At 46.3% G+C, this 19,282-nt stretch overlaps 1 protein-coding gene across 1 annotated transcript; it reads left to right on the top strand.

Annotated features, from left to right (window-relative positions):
• The first annotated feature begins 2,026 nt into the window (after nt 1–2,026).
• LOC134561287 (mitogen-activated protein kinase 13-like) lies at nt 2,027–13,707 on the top strand. Its single transcript, XM_063418159.1, has 12 exons — nt 2,027–3,058; nt 6,093–6,222; nt 6,568–6,626; nt 7,662–7,770; nt 8,782–8,811; nt 9,242–9,289; nt 10,208–10,322; nt 10,679–10,750; nt 11,233–11,312; nt 11,763–11,841; nt 12,730–12,906; nt 13,206–13,707. The coding sequence occupies exons 1-12, from the start codon at nt 2,940–2,942 to the stop codon at nt 13,283–13,285; spliced, it is 1,098 nt and encodes a 365-aa protein (XP_063274229.1). The 5' UTR covers nt 2,027–2,939; the 3' UTR covers nt 13,286–13,707.
• The last annotated feature ends 5,575 nt before the right edge of the window (nt 13,708–19,282 follow it).

The raw sequence follows: 19,282 nt of genomic DNA on the forward strand, positions 1-19,282 counted from the left end.
TTCAGTGCAGGGCAGCGCTAATTCAGCACTAACAGAGCAGGGTCCTGCTGCTTCCCTGGCCCTGGGACCCTCCCTCAGCAGGACTGGGTTATCACTATTTTTTACTTAAAAGTGATTTCTGCTCTTTTCTTCAGCTGCCATCTAGTTGGTGGTGAAAGGATCCACCACAGTGGAGCTTTTCCACCTTCTCTTGTGTATCAGTGTCACTCTCAGAAGAGCTTGGGTTGGCCAAAGCTGTTCTTCACACACAGCCCGCAGTCCCTGCAGCTCCAGGGGCTGCTGAACACGGGAGGTGGTGCTGATCCCCATTCCCACTGCAGCTGATTTCAGGAAAGATAAAGAGCAGTGCTGGGGGGGTTCTCTCAGCTCCATGAACCTCCCTGCTCACTTTTGCTGGCTGCTACCTTGAGGAGAGGGGGAGAAGAAGCCTAAACAGGACCAGTCATGTGTTCTTTTCTGAGAGAAAAAAACCAATCCCAGATATCCAAGACTTAATATTCCAGAATGTGCTGTTACAATATCTTGATCAGCAAAAAAAATTCTAGAATCAGTGAGAACTGAACTGGGGAAAAAAATAAACTACATGTATAAAATCAAATTACTTAACTAATGAACCTTAACAGTCAGAGTGCAACACTTGTAAATTGTTGTCCAGCTGTGCTCCAGTCAGTGACGGGGCCATCACAGGTGGGAACAACACGCTGGGAGTTTGGGTGGGCCCCTGATGAAATGTTTATTACTAGAAGGGAAGCATGGTCAGATTTGTAGCCCTGATTGTCACCCCCAGCTGCACTGCAGAGTGCCTGGAGAAGGATTTTTGGGTCATCCCACCATTTTTTTTTGTGGACTTAGCAGAGTTGGGCTCTCACTGAGACTTGACCTTGAGCGTCTTTTCCAACCCGAAGGTTTCCAGCATTCTGCAGTTTCCTGTTTGATTTGCTCACTGAAGTTGGCTCATCTCAGCTCAGCCCAGACATGCCCCAGCTATTCAGGGCTCCCTAATTGGGCAATGATTGCCCGCGTGTGCAGCAGCAGCTGAGCCAGGGCTGTGTTCATCAAATAACCCAGGAGTTACCTGTTTGCTCAAGGAGCAGGAGCTCCTGCTGTGCCACCTCTTGCTCACAGGTGTATTTATAGATCCAGGAGAGCCGGGGATTATTTCTGGGCTGTGCTGGTGCTCAGCAGGGCTGATGTACACAGATCCTGCACAGTGCCTGTCCCTGTCGCTTGTTTTAGAAATTTATAAAAGTTTAATAAAAATAAAATGGTTATAAAAATAGTAATACAAATATAATAATAAAGGTTAAACAACTTAAGAGTTAGGACAGTTAATGAGACAATAATAGCAAAGAGTTACAGCCTGGGCTGGGTACCTCTTCCTGGACCAAAGTGAGCCAGGAGAAGGACCCCGTTAAAAGAGAATTTACTCCTTAAGAGGAGTCACCTCGTGATTATGCATATTTTATTTAAAACAAGAAATTCGCCTGGTACTTGTCAAAAACTTTCTGTTAATCCCCAGGTGCCTTTGAGTCCAAGTCAGGCTTGAAGAAGTTCGTTTCTGTTGATAAGGAAAGCCATAAATTCTTCTCCACTGGAAAATTTAGGGGTTTCTGTAATTGTTATCTCTGTGCGGAGAATTTCTTGATTATCTTCTCCTATTCTTGAGCTAAAAAAAGAATATCTCACACACATAGTTTCTATTTTAACCACTAAAGCTTGATTTTAATTACACTACTCCATTTACTATATTAATGAAATGTTAATACAATATAACTTTCTAACCTAGCATAATACATATAATAAATATCTGCGTAGAGCCATATAAGATATATTTTTCACAGAGCACGAGGCCCAATGCCCTGGCTGCACACAAAGCAGGCCCAGTGACTTTTTCCTGCCCCCGATTGTGCTTTTCCTCTGGGGCCACCTTTGTGTGGAAGGAGCAGAGGCTCTGGGCAGGCTGCTGGGGTAGAACCCTGTGCAAGCAGCTGGGCTGGCTCGGTAAGGCTCGGCTTAGTCACTTCCTCTGGGGATGGGGAGGATGCACCGCCCGTGTGGGAGCCCCTGTTGCGGGTGTGAAACGTGAGGCGCTCTCTGCTTACGAGAGTGGAGCTGCTCGTGGGCTGGGGGTGCTGGGCTGGTCGCAGGCACGGCAGGGAACACACGGAACGCACCGAACAGGGCTTTGTTCTGTCCAAGAAGAGCCAGGAGGGGGTGAGAGCTGCTGCAGGACATGGAACCGCACCCAGCAGAGCCTGCAGCACAAACCATCCTGGGGATGTTCGCAGCTGCTCCTGAAACCCCTCGCAGCAGCCACTTGGAGACCCTCAGCCTCCTTTCAGCACCTCCCCACGCTGCTGGGAAGCCGAGTTTGGGGGGAAATCGCCATCGAAGTGACCCCGTGGTGTCCTTTGTCATGAGCCTGGACCTGTCCGTGGGCTCTGAAAGAAGGATGTCCCTGACATTTCGTCTGACATCGTGTGTGACGCGATGCTGTGGCTTGTCCCTCGGATTCCCCGGCTCGACGAGTCCTTACTCATCCCCTCGCTTGGAGGAGGGGTTTCAGGAGCCCCTGGCCGAGCCCCGTGAGGATATTTCCCGGCTGATGGAGCAGCGGAGCGGGAGCTGTGGATGACAGGGGCTGCCAGAGGCGTGCCCGAGCGGGGCCGGCTGCTCCCCCGCTGCAGCACAGCCCAGAGGCACCTGTACAACTCCGAGGCGTGTCAGGAAACCTGATGCCTCACCTCTGCCAATGTGGAGGCGGAGGGAGGAGGGCCCAAAGACATGTCCCTTCACGCTCGCAACAGCTGAAAACAGAGAAGGAAACTTGCTAGCGCCTTTTTTACCAGCGCAGGAAGCGTCCCTGTCCCGCTCTCACCCCAGAAGCCCTCCCGTACTCCACTACTCTGGGGGGGTGGCTGTCCCACACCCGCCGGGCGATGAACATCGCAAGGAGAAGAGGCTTTTACAGACAGGAGGTGAACAACACGCTCTGGGAGCTGCCCAGGAGATACACATCCCTCCACCCGCTGGGCTCCGGGGCCTACGGCTCCGTGTGGTGAGTGGGGTCCTGCCCGCACCGCCCGCGGCAGCGCGGGGCGGGCTGGGGGCGCTCGCAGTTCCGTGCCGGGGGGAACGAGGAGGTGCTTTGGCTGCACCCCTCCATTAAGGAAGGACATTTGAATGTGGGATGGGGACGGGCTTCTCCTGCTCCAGCGCACGGCTGGAGACTCGGCCGCTCGCCTGAAGAAAGGGTGGGCAGAGAGGGCAGCGGTGCCAGGGCAGCCGAGCGTCACCCCGGCACTGGGGTCAGGCAGATTTTGAGCTGCTCTGATTTTGAGCAGGCTCAGACTTTGAGCTGCTCTGGACTCGAGCTTGCGTTAAGGTTCGTGTCTGGCAGCACGGGCAGGAGGCGGGGGAATCCCTGCGTGTCTGGAAGAGATTTGTCTCCGGTGGTTACAGAGGTGGGAGCTGAACAGGCCGTCCCTGCTGCTCAGTCCCAGGCAGCTGATGCTGGGCTGGCTGGGGGAGCAGCTGGACAGTACAACCCCCACCGTGACACTGCTGCCAGTTTGAAACCATAAAGTGGATAGAAATTATTGTAAACCAGGATCAGTAACAGTCTGGGACTTGTTCATGGCTGATGATAAACCCCAGCCTACAAGAGAGCAGCAGGAGCTGCTGTTAATTATTCAGCCAGGTAAAGCTCCTGAAGCAAGAGCAAACACGAGTCAGACGTTGCTGGGTTTACACTGACAAACCAGAGATGGCCAACTCCGAAAGGTTAAATATGAAAAAGTCCATTGATAGTATCTGAAGAGAGCCCTTATTTCATAACATGCTGAGCTAAAAATAATAATTTAAAAAAAAAAAAGGTGTGTCCGTTTTTTTCGTTGGTGTTGGGCAAAGTCTGGCCTGCCACTGGCACTAATCCTGAAACTCTGGTGCCCAGGCTTTGTCCTTTTCCCTCAGTTTCCAATTTACAGAGAGGCACCCACTTGGCTGCCCAGATCTGTTTATGCTTCTTAGATTCTTAAGTAAGTCCTGCAAAATCAGGCAAGATTAGACTTGACTTTTAATTTATATTTGTACAGTGTTCTCTGATTTTTTATCACAGAGAAAATCAGGAAGAAAAATAAAGACAGGAAAAAAAAAAAAAAAAAAAAAAAAAAAAAAAAAAAAGAAAGAAAGAAGAAAGAAATCCTTTCAAAGTTTCCTTGCCCACCCCAAAAAAAACAAACATCAAAAGAAATCTTTATCTTTACTGGTCCCTATAAAACTCTCAGCTGCTCGGGAGCTGTCAAGGAGGGAGGTTGAAGCAGTCTGGAGGTGCGTGGTGGTTTTGAATGGACAGAGCTGAGCAGGGAGAGCTCGGTGCTGATTCCTGTACAAAGCTGAGGCAGAAAATGTGGAGTTAGGATTTGCTGTCCTCTGCTGGGAATCGCTGGGAAAATCTCCTGCGTTATGCAGCAGCGGCTTTTACACCATCCTGAGCAGCTGAGAAAGTATCTCAGGATGAACAGCAAAGGCTGTGTTCTCCTTTCATTAATTTACTGGAATCTGTAGTGATTTGGCTCCAGCTGAGTGGAATTGTGAAAGAAGAATCTTCTGACCCCTCCAGCGCTGGTCCTCCTGCTCTCTGCCAGCCAAGGCAGGGACACAGCTCTGCCCAAGGTCACCCCAAACTGCATCTGTTCACTAAATCTGTGCTGGGGAGAGCACTGGGGGCTCTCCCAGCTGCATCGACTGGATCAGCTCTGGGCTGTGGTTGCTGTAACCAGCGCTGTCTGTGCCCTGCAGGCTGAAGCTGCACCCGCAGCTCTCCTGTGTTGGGGCTGGGGTCAGATGCTCTTTAGCTCAGCAGCTGGGAGGACACTCTCAGATCAGGAAATCTGCCTTGGATTCTGCAGTTTGACTCCCTGGTCTGAGTCCCTTCCTCTTATTTTCCTGGCTCCTCCAGAAGTTTTACATAGTGATGTCTCGTCCGCTGACATCTGTTGAAGTCCTGAAGCAGAGACAAAAGCTAAAAGTCCTCCTGGGACACCCTGCAGCATCTCCAGCACTACAGCTGCCTCGTGTAGCTGTTCCTGCGCTTCCTTTGCTTCTCCTGCCTCAGTCTTTGTCAGTGCAAGGCTGGAGGATGCAGCTGAAGCCATGGGATTGAACATGATGATTTACAGCTCTTCTGTTCCCATGGGAGATGGGATAGGGATTTCTGAAGCAGTGGGAACTGCTCTGGGAATCCACAGCGGGATTCGGCAGGGAAAACCAATTTTTTCATATTTGCCTCTTGGGAATGGTCAGGGAGGGGCTGAGACACCCCTGGAAAACACCACTGACAACCCTGAATTAGAGCTGTCTGTCTGTCTGTCTGTGTGAGGACCTCCCTTCCCTCCTTTGCAATCTGAGCAAGGAGCCTCCAGAGGAGGAGGAACTGTCCCAGGATTGTCCAGCTGCCAACAGCCGATGTCACCAGCAGGAGAAACACAGCGTGTCTGGAACCAGGGCTGCTGCACCAGGTTTTCATCAGCTTTACAGAAGAGTCTCATTTTCAGCCAGACCTGCTCTTACACAGAAGGAAATGTGTAATCAAGGATTCTGAACACAGCAGGATTAATTGCAGCTGCATTTTCAACATGACATGCACTACCTTTTCTCCAGAATACAGTGAAGGCAGCTGGCCTGCCCTAAAACACAACAACATCCAAGCAGATGGCAAAGCAGAAATTTCCTTATCTTTATTCCCTTATCTCCATGCATTAGGGAAGGGGAAGGCAGAGTTAGCACTAATTCTGACCTTTAACCATTTGTCTTTCCCTTTTCTCACAGCTCTCTTACCTCCAGCTTGTCTCTGTAGGTTAAAGGGAATAAAGATGAGCCACTCATGCTTTTCTTGGTGTCCCACCTCATCCCTCAAAGAGCACAGGCTGTGGTTTGCTGCCCAGGGCTCCACTGAGCTCCTCTAAGGGCATTTCTCTGCTGTCCTTCTGCGAGCACAGGAATCAATTCTTCTCAAGGAGTTGACCTGTGGGGTTGCAGAATCTGCTCAAACATGCTGCTGACTGAATGGTTTTTTTATTTGCCTGCTGCAGTTCAGCCATAGACAAGAAGACAGGGGAGAAAGTGGCCATCAAGAAGTTGTGCCGCCCTTTCCAGTCAGAGATCTTTGCCAAGAGAGCCTACAGAGAGCTGATGCTGTTGAAGCACATGCAGCATGAGAATGTGAGTGCCCATTTCTCCTCTTCCTGCTGACACAAGGGGTATTTCCTTGCCAAGTCCTTTTTGGTGGCGTCACCTGTGTTTTAATTGACATTTGGTATGTGCAGGCATTGTCAGGGTTTACCTGTGACCTGTTTGCTGTGCCCAGGCTGGAGCAGGTGTGTAATGGGTTAGCCCAGGTATTTGTAAGAGGGAAAACATTTGTGCAGCATCAGTGAGGAGTCTCTGGGTTCCTCAGATGGAATTCTCTGTGCTCACCCACATGCATGTGCCAGTGGAGAGCTGATGAGTGCCATGTGCACAGCAAATGCTTTCCAGATTTAAACGTGGGCTTCTCTCCTTCCTCAGGTCATTGGGCTGCTCGATGTCTTCACCTCCTCTGCCTCCTACCACGGGTTCCAGGACTTGTAAGTCTGGAGTTGTTTGCTCTGTGTAGACGTAACTATTTTCCAAGACAGCTGTGTGTTAGCAGCAGCATAACAGAGAGGGCTGAGGTGCCAAGGGACCAGACTGGAATCCAGGCATCCCCAAATAACGCAGAGAACCAAGGGCATGCATCAGCTCCCGTGGCTGACACACCCAGCACACGTAAGCAGATCCCACCCCTGCTCACAGCTGGGACACCACAGCATGCACAGAGCTCCCTGTGCAATGAGGATGTGTTACATTCCACGGTGCATCACACGTGGGTGACTGCTGAGCTAAGGGGCTGCACTCACAATGGGAGAAGTATTGTTCATCAGGCCTCAGGGCAATTAAATTTAGCATTTGAAAGGGCTGTCCTTCTTTTCCTCATGATTTTCGTTCTTCTCAATTAATTTTTTTGGCATTTTCCCTCCATGTTCGTGGTCAGGTTGGGTAAGTCCTTTTCCCTTCCCCACCACTGCAGATAAGCAGTGTGTGCCTGGGTTTGGGGTTTGGCTGATGGCTGAGTGTTAGCAGCCTGCAGGAAGAGCATTTGAAGGTTCTCAGAGTAGTTCCTGCAGGAAGACCAATTCAATTAATCAATTAATTAGAAGCCTCAGCAGGCAAGTACTGAAGAAAGCTGGATGTCTTCTGAGGCAGGGCTGGAGAACACTACAGTGACAAATTTGCCAGTGCAGCTGCTTTTCTGTGTAAGATGTTTCAGCTCCTGGGTGGTGAAAGGCCATCCAAAATTGAACCTCACTTGAGGTCTAAACTAATTCAGGATCCTGAAGATCCTTGTCCTTACCTGACACCAGATATCTGATTTCAGGGGAGGAGAAAGAGCAATTTTCAGAACAGGTTGAAATTCCAGCTTCTCTGCAGGAGGTGCTAGTTGGCCAGGAACACTGTCACAACGACTCACCTTCCTTCCAGTGAGTTACACAGCCAGAAAAACCAAACCAAGTGAGAACAAGGCTAGCCTGGTCCCCTGCATTTTTCTTCCAGACTCAGGGCCTTGTCTTACTGCCTTTTAGCTACCTGGTGATGCCATACATGCGGACAGATTTACAAAAGATCATGGGACATGAATTCAGTGACGAAAAGATCCAGTACCTGGTCTACCAAATGCTGAAAGGGCTGAAGGTAGGTGGGTCTGGAGGAGTTTAGTGACTCCCTGTCTCCTCTGTGTGTTGATTCTAACTAAACTCCCCTCCAGTACTGCACAGGAGGATGTGGGGAGTTCATGGCATCCCCTCAGAACAGGTATTGGCTGTTGAACCATTCCTGTTCCAGCACACATCAATAAAATGAGTGTTTGCTTACATCAATCAGTTGGGTATCAAAGTAATCAGCAGCCACAGGCCTTGGGATGGTTTTTTCATGGCAGCACCTGCTTCTCTCTTTGCCTTGCCCAAACCCTCAGCAAAACTCTGCACAGAGAGGGAGACACTGGCAGCAGCAGGAGCTTCTCTGAACCCGTCACAGAAGTTCTCAAGGGAGGACACAGAGGGAATGGTTTCCTGTTCAGGAGCATAAGGAAGGAGTGGTTTCCTGTACCTGGCTTTGAGGGAGCTGAGGGCAATCACTGCAAACTCTGGGATGTAGAGACAGAGCTTTCCACTTGTCCTCTCACATCCTTCCCCTGGAGTCACAGCAGTGCCTTACAGGCATCAGTGGGTTCACAGCTCCCCCAGGTCACTGCTACCTTGAGTTTAAATAAAGGGAGGAAGAACACACAGAAGGTTTGACTGGTGTGCTAAAACCCCTGTAGTCAGTTTTTGCCATTTTATGATTTTGGGCTGAGATTCTGTTTTTGAACACCCAAAATAACCATGTTCTCGTGTCATCTGCCATAACCTTGATGACTGTGATAGTCTGAAGCTGTTGTTGGGCTTGCTCTAAGGAACATCTAAGGAACTTGCTTCATCCCTCCTCTTCTGCTCTATGCATCTGACTCGCAACAGCATTGTAAATACTGTCAGTAATCTGGGGCAGAAATTTCTTTTCAAACTGCTGCCCTAGGGACCAGGGGCCTGTAGAAGGCTGCAGAAGTTTATTCTCAGCAAGTTCTTGTTTGTAGCTCTTGTTTCTCTACTGGAGAACAGAAAATGTTGTCTGCTGGTGATCACATTGTGGCTCCTTTTTTTATTGCAGTACATTCATTCAGCTGGCATCGTCCACAGGGTAAGTTCATGTGTGTTCTTATTCTGATTTTTGTCTGAGAAACACAGCATGGTCTTACAGTTAATAAATTCCTAACCATCATTTAACTAATAGCATTGTCTGCTCTAATTTTCCATCCTGTCTGCTCTGTTTTCCATCCTACACCCTATATATGTTTGGATTTCCTAATTTGTGCAGCATTTTGTGAAAATGCTGTATTTTCTGATGAGCTGAGAAGCATTTTATGATGCTTTTTGAATTAAAACTGTTTCAGAAAAGAATCAAATAGTAATCTAAAGCTGTACATGGTGTTTATTCAGTCATTTGCTGAACTGATACTGAACCTGAGGTGTTATGGGACCACATCAAAGGCAAGCAAAGGTTCAACTCAGAGTTGTGTTGATGTATTGCAACTTGGAACATCCCATTTTTCTGCTCCTGTCTGTTGTAGGACCTGAAGCCAAGTAACCTGGCTGTGAATGAAGACTGCCAGCTGAAGGTAGGTGGCAAAGCAGCACTTTGCAGCACATCAGCTCGTGGAGGAACTGCTCTGCCAGCAGGAAATTGGCACTGTCACGTTTCCTCTTTCCTCCCAAGCCTCCATTCCAGGCGTTGTGTTCCTTGGCGGCTGCAGCAGTGGGAAATACTCCCCTGCTGATGTCACTGGCTGAATCAGGACACAAGACCTCAAATGAGCCTTCTGTCACTGTAATCCTCAGGGATGGCGATGTGTAATGACTTCCTAGAGCAATTCAGCACTGCTGAGCAATACTTGCAGCAGGTGAATGATCCCTGAAGGATAACTGGATTCAACTGCAGTTACCCTTTGGTTCTCATGGACCTTGTGGCTGTGATTCCAGACAAAGTCGTTTTCAGGGTTGCTCTGAAGGGTTTGCCTGCTGCTGGCTGCTGTGGTGCTTTGGCATGCATTTTCTGTAATGTATAGTTCAGGGAGTGGCTCTGCTGCCCATAAAGGTTGGGTCAAGCTTGCTCATCTTCAGCATTGAGGGAGAGGCCATGCTGTGTCACCTGCAAGGTGTTCTTATAGGAAAGGGTGAGTTGTGGTGAGCTGGGAGCATGCCCTCACCACCAGGTCACACACCAACTCCAGTAAAGTGCATTGACTCGAAACTTAAGCTTCAAGAAAGGCAGTGACCTTCCAGGGAGCACAAAGCCCTGATCCTTTCAGCAGAGTCTTCTCATGACAACAGGGTTTGCAGCTGGCTTGCAATTTCCAGTGGAATTAAGACATATTAATTCTTTGAGCCATCCCATGGGTCTCCGTGGTGTAGTTGGAGTTTATTATTATCTGATTGGAGCCACTCTATTTTCTCTTAGCAGTAGAGTCTTACTTGCCCATAGGATTTCTCTTTTCTCTCCTGCCCTCCTTCTCCTTATTCTTCCTTTGGCACTGCAGATCCTGGATTTCGGCTTGGCCAGACAGGCTGATGCTGAGATGACTGGCTACGTGGTGACACGGTGGTACAGAGCCCCAGAAGTCATCCTGAACTGGATGCATTACAACCAGACAGGTGAGCAGCCCTGCCCCAGCAGTGTCACTCCCTGGTGACGAGCTGGGGGATCCTGCTGGCTCAAACCTCACAGAATTGTCCAGTTGTTTTTCCTCTTTATCATCAGCGTTCCCTGGAGCAGAGCAGGTCCCAGAGGTGTTGCACAACTCCCTGAGCTGGTGCTTGCAGGAAATGATGAAAGCAGAGATTTTAGCAGCATAGAAAGAACAGAGGAGGGTGGGAGGGAGTGAAATTTAAGTCAGTGCTTGCTGCAAGCAACAGCAAAAGCGGCAGCCCCAGCAACCACTGCTGCCTTTTTAATTCCTTTTTTTTAACTGTTTTCTTCTTTCCCTCCCACTCTTTTTCTCTCTGAACAGTGGATATCTGGTCTATTGGCTGTATCATGGCAGAAATGCTGACTGGAAAAACACTCTTTAAAGGAAGAGATTGTATCCTTTCAAGCTTAATCTTTTCCTTGAGCGGAGTAATAATTCTTGTGTGTGGAAGAGTTTTTATGAATGAGGATGCTGAGAAAAACAGGTGTCAGTCTGGTTTATCAGGAGGTAATCACAAGGACCAGTCTTTCTGGGGAGGAAAACAGGGAAACCTCAGAAATACACCTCTGTGGTGGTGTGGTTCTTCATCAGCTGTCCAACTTTGTGTGGCCATAGCTCCATTCCCAAAGCTTTGCATATCCTTCCAAACCCGTGGATGTGTGTCCTGGCATAGCTGTACCAGAAAAACCATCTGTAGATGGAAATGCCATGCCAGGGAGAAAGGCTTGGAGCTCTTCTTGCCAGTCTAATGAATCTCTGCTTGTGTGACTGTGGTGGGTTTGTATCATGAGGTAATTGTCCTCTCGCAGGCTGGGCTGTGGTGGGGGTGTCCAGGGTTTGCTCCTCCAAGGGTGATCTTTAACACAGCTTGCCAGACCTGGATCAACTCACCCAGATCCTGAAAGTAACAGGGCATCCAGGAGAGGACTTCTTGGAGAAGCTGGAGGACAAAGCGGTAAGGAAGCTCCCTGTGGGTTTGGGTCCTGCTGGCAGAGGTGTTAGGGGAAAAGGCTGACGTGATTGGCAGGGGAGAGGTGCTTCCTTCTATCAGGGAAGTGCAGCAGCAGCCTTTTCCCCTGGGCAAGGAAGGCGTTTCTCCGTGCTGGTGGCACATCTGATGGACCTGCTGCTGTGTTGGGAATGGCTGCGTTTGGCAGGGACTCCCATGTGAGGTGCCTGATGTCCCAGCAAACCACCAATCTTCTCTGTCTCCAGCTTGGCTCTTAAAACAGAAGTATTTCTCTGTCTTGATAAAAATACTTCCTTATAACCTGCTTGCTGAAATGGGACATCTGGGGTGTTTTGCTCTTCTCTTCATTTACCTTTGCTCATCAGAGCCATGAGACTCAGAGCTGTATTTCACTCCTGTCCACGTGCAGTAACTGTGCTTCCCTTGCTCTTTCAGGCCAAGAGTTATATCAAGTCCCTTCCTAAAATCCCCAAGAAGGATTTGTCTGTGCTTTTCCCAAAAGCAAATCCTCAGGGTAAGTAATCTCCAGCATTTCTCGTGAGTTTTCACAGCTGGAAAGGAGACAAGCTGACTGCCACAGCCCTAACTTTATTTCTCCTTCTCATCATTTCTTGCTACTTTTTTCCCTTGCAGTTTGTGCCCCTGCCCTTACTCGGGAAAAATAGGTATCCATTAAAAGCAGAATTATCTTTTATTGGCATTACAATGGTGACATTCTGCTGTTCTTGGCCATTTTTAAAAATTATTATTTTAAAGTACAGTGTAGATCTTATTTTGCTGAATACCTGGATCTAACAATATTTAACCGAGAGCTGATGTGAAATTTTCAGGGTAAGAATTAATCTCTTAGAAAGAGCTCTCTTCCCAGGTAGGTTAGAGGTCAGAGCAAGCAAAACTCTTCTAGAAACTGAATGGAAGAAATTGTTTAAAATGTTAAAACCAAGTGGTAATGGGGCTGACAGACTAGTCAGCATCTGAGTTTGCTGCCCTCCTCTTTACCAGGGATGTACAGGTTTCTATATAGATTACTCATGTTAAGACTCCTTTGAGATGCAGGGCTCTGAATGAAAGGAAATTATTAAAACTGAAAAATATCTTGTGGTTACTGGCTTTCTCCTCATGTTTCTGCAACCCAATCTGTGCAGCAAGGCTTACTCAAGTCTAATTTGTTGTTTGTGCACAATTTAACTTCTGTTAGTAAGAGCTCTCTGAGGCTGCTGTTGGGCAGACTTTGCATCTCCACTGATGGGAGCTCCTGCTGCCTTGGCCAGGCTGAGGAATCCCTTCAGTGTTCAGGTCTGGAGATGAAACACTGGAAACACCAGTGCCACACTTGCAGGGTTCATGCACAGGGTGCCTGTGCTCCCCTGCCCCTTGCTTAGCCCTGTCCCATCCTCTGCAGCTGTGGACCTGCTGGACAAGATGTTGCAGCTGGATGTGGAAAAGCGCCTCACAGCAACAGAGGCCTTGGCTCACCCCTACTTCGACCAGTTCCGAGATATTGAGGAGGAGACAGAGGCACAGCACTCCTATGATGATTCTCTGGAACATGAAAAGCTTTCAATAGAGGAGTGGAAAAGTAAGAAGTTTATTTTCTTTGAGGTTCCTGTTTAGCATGGGACTTTCCAACCCCTCTTTCTTTCCTGTACAGATGCTGAGTAAGGCTGTGGTTGCCTGCCGATGCCTCAATGCACAGATCTCTTGCTTTTATGCATTCAGCAAAGATCCCTCCAGCTCTTCAGGCAGACTTTTTTTGTCTCTCTCCTTTGTCTCTTTGAGCTGCCACTGAATGCCTTTTTCTGCACATCCAACACTCCAACTTTTTATTTGTGTCCTCTAAAATCACACATTCATGGTTCTTTTGTTCTGTTTTTCAAGAGCATATTTACAAGGAGATCTTGACCTTCAGTCCCATTGCACGGAAGGACTCAAAGAAGAGAAGTGGGATGTCATTATAGCGATGGGTGCAGCTGTGGCTGGGACTCAGTTCTTGATGACATCAAATTCATTCCACACTGCATTTCTGGTGGCCAACTTTTGGCCTCTGGGACCTCTCTCCATGTGCCAACACAAGGATGACACCGTGCTGTGGGCATTGGACTTTGTTCTACTAAAGGGGAAGCACCCCAGACAGTTTTCAATATAAAAGACAAATATATTCTTGTTGAAACTTTAAGTGGGAGAATTTTACCTGGTGTTTCTTTTTTTTTGTCCCTGTATTTGTCCACTTGAGAGAGGAGGGGTTTCATTCTTTCTTGTTAGTCTTTTCAAGCACAAGGTTTGGTACATTGATTATGGATGAGGTAAAGGAAAAAGTAAAATTGACTGGGAAGTGAGTCCTAAGCAAAAGGATCAGAAATACTGAATTTCAGCATAACAAGACCTTAACCAATCACTCTGTCCTGCTTCCCTGAGCAGTCCCAGAGCACCCAGCAGAGCAAGGCTGCTGGGATGGTGTCAGCTCCAGGGCACCAGGGGATCAGCCTGTGTTCAGAGCAGCTACAAACTCATTCTCTCATCGTATACACACAGTACTGCTCAAATGCTTCCCCTCCAAAGAGCCACTGCCTCTTTTTTTTAATTCTTTTTCCCCTGCTTATTTAATTCCTTGGGATTTGATCAGTGCTGTCCCCTCCTCATGGATGGCTGCAAACACAGCCTGGGAATTCCAGGCCACTCCCCACAGTGACAGACTGTGAGTCCCAAGAAGCTGCACAAGTTAGTTTGAATGTGGGTCTGCAGGTTTTCCAGCCTGTGCTGAAACTGGAGTATCTGCAGATCCACGGCCTATCAATAAAGTCACTTGATAGTGCAGGCACAGCTGCTGGTTGTGATAACACCTTTGGACTGCAACACCTTCTTCCATATGGTGATCGGGCAGGTTCAGCCAATCTTTCCAAAGTCCATCCCAAGGGAAATGTGCCAAGAGCCTTCTCTGTATCAGAGTTCAGAGCACAGAGTCACCAGGACTAGAGAAAAGTATTGAGGAGGTATTTGACCTCAGTAACCCATACAGTGATCCTCAACTCCCCTGCTCTTCTGTAGCTGCTGACTTATTTCAGTTTGGTTTAGCCAGGTTGTTTGTTTTCTTCTTAAGTAATGTTCAGTTTTGCTGTACAGACCACAAGCAAGGGAAAACTGCAACATTTCCAGAATTTTCTGATCTCTCTTCTCCACTGGGAACTGGACACAGTGATGTCATGTTGCTTGGCTGCCTCCCTGTTGCAGCTCTGGGTATAACCCTGCAGCGACTGCAGCTTCTCGATAGGGTGGTGTTGATGTTTGCCTGCTGCAGCTGCACATATGGTCCATGATGATAAGATGAGGTTTCTCTTGCCTTGTATCTGCCTGGGCCATGCACAAGCCCTTTGCTTCACTCCTCTCTTAGGCAGGGACAGTGAGCACAGCACGGTTGTGATGTGTCCTCACACATTGCTCACACATTTCCCTGGAAATTCAATGTTTTCTTATGCAGCACTCTTTTGTAAAGAGCTAGGCTGGGGGATATGCTGTAATGTTCTGCTGTGTCTTGAAAAACAGAGCTTGATGAGATTTAGGCTTCATCCTTCTCTCTTGCTAAGCAACAACCTTCATTTTCCTTGAGTGGCAGAAGGGAGTTCTAGCTGCATCTGCCAGACTGCAGCTGGAATACTGTCCTTTGGAATCTGACCTGGCTGCCATGTGCACAATCTTGAACAGAGGTTGGAGAGAAGCTCTCTGCAGCTGCCATGAACATCTCAGAGAGCTGCAGATGTTCAGAGCTGCCTGTGCCAGGGCAAAATGAGGCTTGGTGCTTTGCAGGTGAGTGCTTGTGAGTGCACAGGGAGATGTTTCAGGGCTGTGGGTGAAGCAGGCTCCCTTCTTGACTATATGCAACCCTGGACATGGAGAGGCAGAGAAGTCTTAAAAGCTCAATCTTGTAGATAAATTTGAGTACATCTGTGGAGACCTTTAGAGTAGAGAGCTTTCTTTCAGAAAGTCATCTCTAAAGTCAAAGTCATCTGTTAAGGCAAAGAACCCATTCAGGCAGAACGAGCCACTCTAAATGGGAATGCAGGGTATTTTTAATCATCTTGCCCTCCTTCAAAAAGGGATAGGTGGACCCGAAGTTTTCTGTCTCAGTAATGATGGCTGAGGGAGAAAACACTTCCATGATAAAGGAATGTACTGAGCAGTCTCCTGGTATTTGGAAAGGGACTTGGATAGTTTTAAAGAATATTTTAAAATGCCTTTGGGAATTGTCTGTCTGAGCAGAGGACAAGCATGAAGGGGCACTGGGGACATGTGATACAAATAGGTGTTAGAAGAACAATTTTTAACATAACCAAGTAGAGTACACAGATTTTACAAACATCAGTCTTTCTTGTTTTAGGGATAGCACAGAAAGGCTCTTCAGCATCAGTCTTTCTGCTGAGTACACATCCAGTTTCAGGGACTGGGTTTCTGGGTTTCTCACTAGGTTTACATTTACCCTGCTTGCTCTGAAATCGCAAGAGCAATCCCAACAGCTGCTGTGTGGGCTCCATGCTCTGGTTCCATTCATTCACCCACCAACCCCACACAATGACAGAACACTGTGCAAAAGGATTACCCAATATCCCAACAAATGTGGGGAGCAGGTGCTCTGAAAGCCCAGGAAGCCTGGAGGTGTATGTTTATTTGTCTTTTTTGTGGTACACATCATCCAAGAACTCAAAATAGACAGCAGAAAACATAGCAGGTTGGTAGTGGAAGAGTATCTGTACACACCAACATCCCAGTGCTCCTAAGGCATCTGAGGACGGGTTTCAATGAACAGCAACGAGCTACTGGAAGGGAGAGGGGAAATCCTACTGACATTTCCTGAAAGGAGTTTGAAAAACACCTGCTTGACAGAGCCACTGACTCAGGCCAAGGCTGGAATCCTTCAAAATCGGCACCAGAACAGAGAGGGGGTGTGTGACCCTGACAGACACTGTGAGTCAAAGCAGGAATTACCTCATGCAGAGGTGCAGGCAGTGCCTGGTGGATGACTCACACTGACACATAATTCATGGACATTCCTTTCATTACAAGGATAGTTTGCATACTTAAAAATACAAAACCAAGTGATAAAAATCCCTCAGCCATTAAGTGGTCCAAAATTCCATAAATCAGGCCAGCCAAAAGAATGTTTGCTGTTTGTATTGAGTTTGTAGAATAAAAATTTACACGGATATATGGATGGAATTTCTGTGCCTGTCTCAGATAACATACAGATGTCTAACTTGGAATACTATTTACTTTCTAGTATTACATTCATTTCTGACTTCCAAGCATCTTTTTTAAATTTAGAAAATAAAGCCTTCAGAAACAATCTTTTTCTTTAAGTTTATTTTGACAGTTAATTAGGTCTGTGATGTTGCAACTTTATGGGGCATATTTGTTAGGTACTTGCACATGTAAGTGGGAAAGAAAAAGCAGATGAAGGAATGATTATTTTCGTAAGAGATGCCACAAAATCAAATAATCTTTTAAGAGAGATAATAGCTGTGTTTTGGATATCTCCTAGTAACTTTAGTTCATAATTTTGAAAATTTCCACAGCCTCTTAGAAAACTACTTATTTTATCCTCTAGGAAAAAGACAGATCATCTGTTTTCATATTTAACATTTTCACAATCTAGGTAGCAGACTAAACAAATAATGTTCATGTTTTAAGTATGTGATAATGGGAAAGAAGAAAAACACAGATAATTATAAACATGTCTGAGAACTCTAGTGAGATTCTGTACAAAGGATGGCAATACCTTTTCATATTCCCATGTCTTGCTGTTGCCTGAGCAACCAGGGAAAGCGTTCCTAATCCTCTGCATTTTTCCTGTATCATGGGTCAGCAGTGTTGGCTGGAAACGTGATCATGGCTGTTTTTCTTCTCACAGCTGAGGGATACAAGACATGAAAGATTGAATAAAGACCAGAATAGCCAGTATTAATTTGCTTTCCCACTGAAAGGATGGACACTTGCTGCACTAATTGTACTTCTAGAATCATTCAGGTTGGAAAAGGCCATTAGGATCATCGAGTCTAAATCTACACTGACAATGTCAGAGTTTCCAGGTGAATGTGATTTAGGGGATGTTTTGCCTGATTTCTCTCTACAAGGCCATTTTCTGAGCACATGAGCTTATACAGCTTTTAATGTGATGTTCAGCTGGTGCTGGCTCACAGCTGATTCAGTCAGCTCTCCTTTTTATTGGAATGCACTCCATTAAATAATACTGAAGGGTTAGTATATTATATCTGCAACCCTCATTGATTTCCTGTTACAGGAAAGTGAGTTAATGTCTTTTAGCCAAGTTTGGCTGGAAAAATAAAAATTCTGCTGCCATAAACCATCATTTCAGATCTGTCATCAGAACACTTCAACCAAAAAAATGCAAAAATTGGAGGACATCAAGATTAAAAAATAAGGACCCCTGAGAAGGTAGTGCTGGGTGCTTGTGTAACCTCTCTGATGTAAGGCTGAAGAGGGTAATAAAAATTCCAGTGAAAATACATGGCAACTGAGGCTTATCACTTTTGAGATATCAGGTTTTGACCTTTAATGCACAAGGGATCTGTTTAGCAATTGCTCTAATTTCAGCAGTTCTGAAGAAAACAGCAGCAGGACAAACAGCCAAAAAGAGATAAAAACATGACTCAGTTTTGAGGCTTAATAAATCAACAAAGAAAAAGGTCAGCTCCCAATTCTAAATGATAATTCTCTTCTCTTTTAAAGTATGTCTAACATGCTTGAATAAACATGGAGGAAATTGTAATATGAATGAAGGTGCCCAACTCTGAGGTGTCTCAGTGCTGTTTTCATTTGAAGCAACATCACTGATTTTGCATTTGCACCCTTTGAAAACTGGGACAGCAAAGAAATTGAATTAAGATGTGCCTCTGGGATCTGAGAGAAGTTCAGAATGTTTTTTCAAGTAACATGTTAGTTCCACAACTTTGATACAGAACTAAATGATGAATAACTTGTTTTGATGTTTTAAGACATGGCTCTCAGTCATCAGAGATGTCTGGACATCTCTGTGCACAAGACATCCCACTGTTCTTAATAGGGAACATAATATGATTATAATAAACTAATTCCAATGCAAATTTAAGGGTATAAAGTTTCAAAACTGAGGTCAAAAACCAAAAAATTTCAAGAGTTGGTCATATTAAAAAAAAAAAAAAAAAGTAAAAAAAAAAAAGTTCAAGTAAAACCCAGTTAAAATTCCCACATAAAGGAGGAAAATGACAGAATGGCCAGGGTTGGAAGGGACTTAACAACTGTTTGCAGTGCCCTGCTGTGGGACACCTTTCACTAGAGAAGGTAATTCAGAGCTCCATCCAACCTGGCCTTGAACAATTCCAGGAATGTGCAGCCACAGCTTCCCTGGACAACCTGTCCCAGTGCCTCACCAGCCCTCACAGAGAAGAATTTTTTTCCAATGACCTGATCTAAACTTCCTCTTCTAGTCTGAAACCATTCCTCCTGTCCATACATGCTCTTGTAAAAAGTCTCTCTTCATCCTTATTGCAGGCTCCTTTCAGGTACTGAAGGGCTGCAATTAGGTCACCCCAAAGCCTCTCTTTTCCAGGCTGAACAAACCCAGTTCTCTCAGCCTTTGAAGCTGCTCATCAATTATTGAAATTCTTTTATTTACTGTTTAACCAGGAGGCAAATGCAGCTATAGATTGTTTTAGGATTTGTTTTATCCTTCACGGCTAGGACCATACTGTTATACAGCTGTTCTTTTGAGGGTGAGATCCTTTGTAAATCAGTGAGTACTGGGAGTTTATTTCTAAATCCTTGCTATGTTATTTTTCATGCAAGACAGGAATAGGTTATTATTTATTTTCAAGTTCTGATCTGTAAATAGTAGATAAAGAGTAAAAAAGTATACACCATATAAACACAGTATATACTTCAAAGGTGATATGTAAAGACTGTTCAGC

The sequence above is a fragment of the Prinia subflava genome, chromosome 23 (assembly GCF_021018805.1).
Source record: "Prinia subflava isolate CZ2003 ecotype Zambia chromosome 23, Cam_Psub_1.2, whole genome shotgun sequence".
Lineage (NCBI taxonomy): Eukaryota > Metazoa > Chordata > Aves > Passeriformes > Cisticolidae > Prinia > Prinia subflava.

Excerpts from the sequence above, each read along its gene's own strand:
- LOC134561287 (XM_063418159.1), top strand. The coding sequence starts at position 2,940 with ATGAACATCGCAAGGAGAAGAGGCTTTTACAGACAGGAGGTGAACAAC. Across the intron at positions 3,059-6,092 it reads GGGGCCTACGGCTCCGTGTG|TTCAGCCATAGACAAGAAGA; the intron begins GTGAGTGGGGTC and ends TGCCTGCTGCAG. Across the intron at positions 10,323-10,678 it reads GATGCATTACAACCAGACAG|TGGATATCTGGTCTATTGGC; the intron begins GTGAGCAGCCCT and ends CTCTCTGAACAG.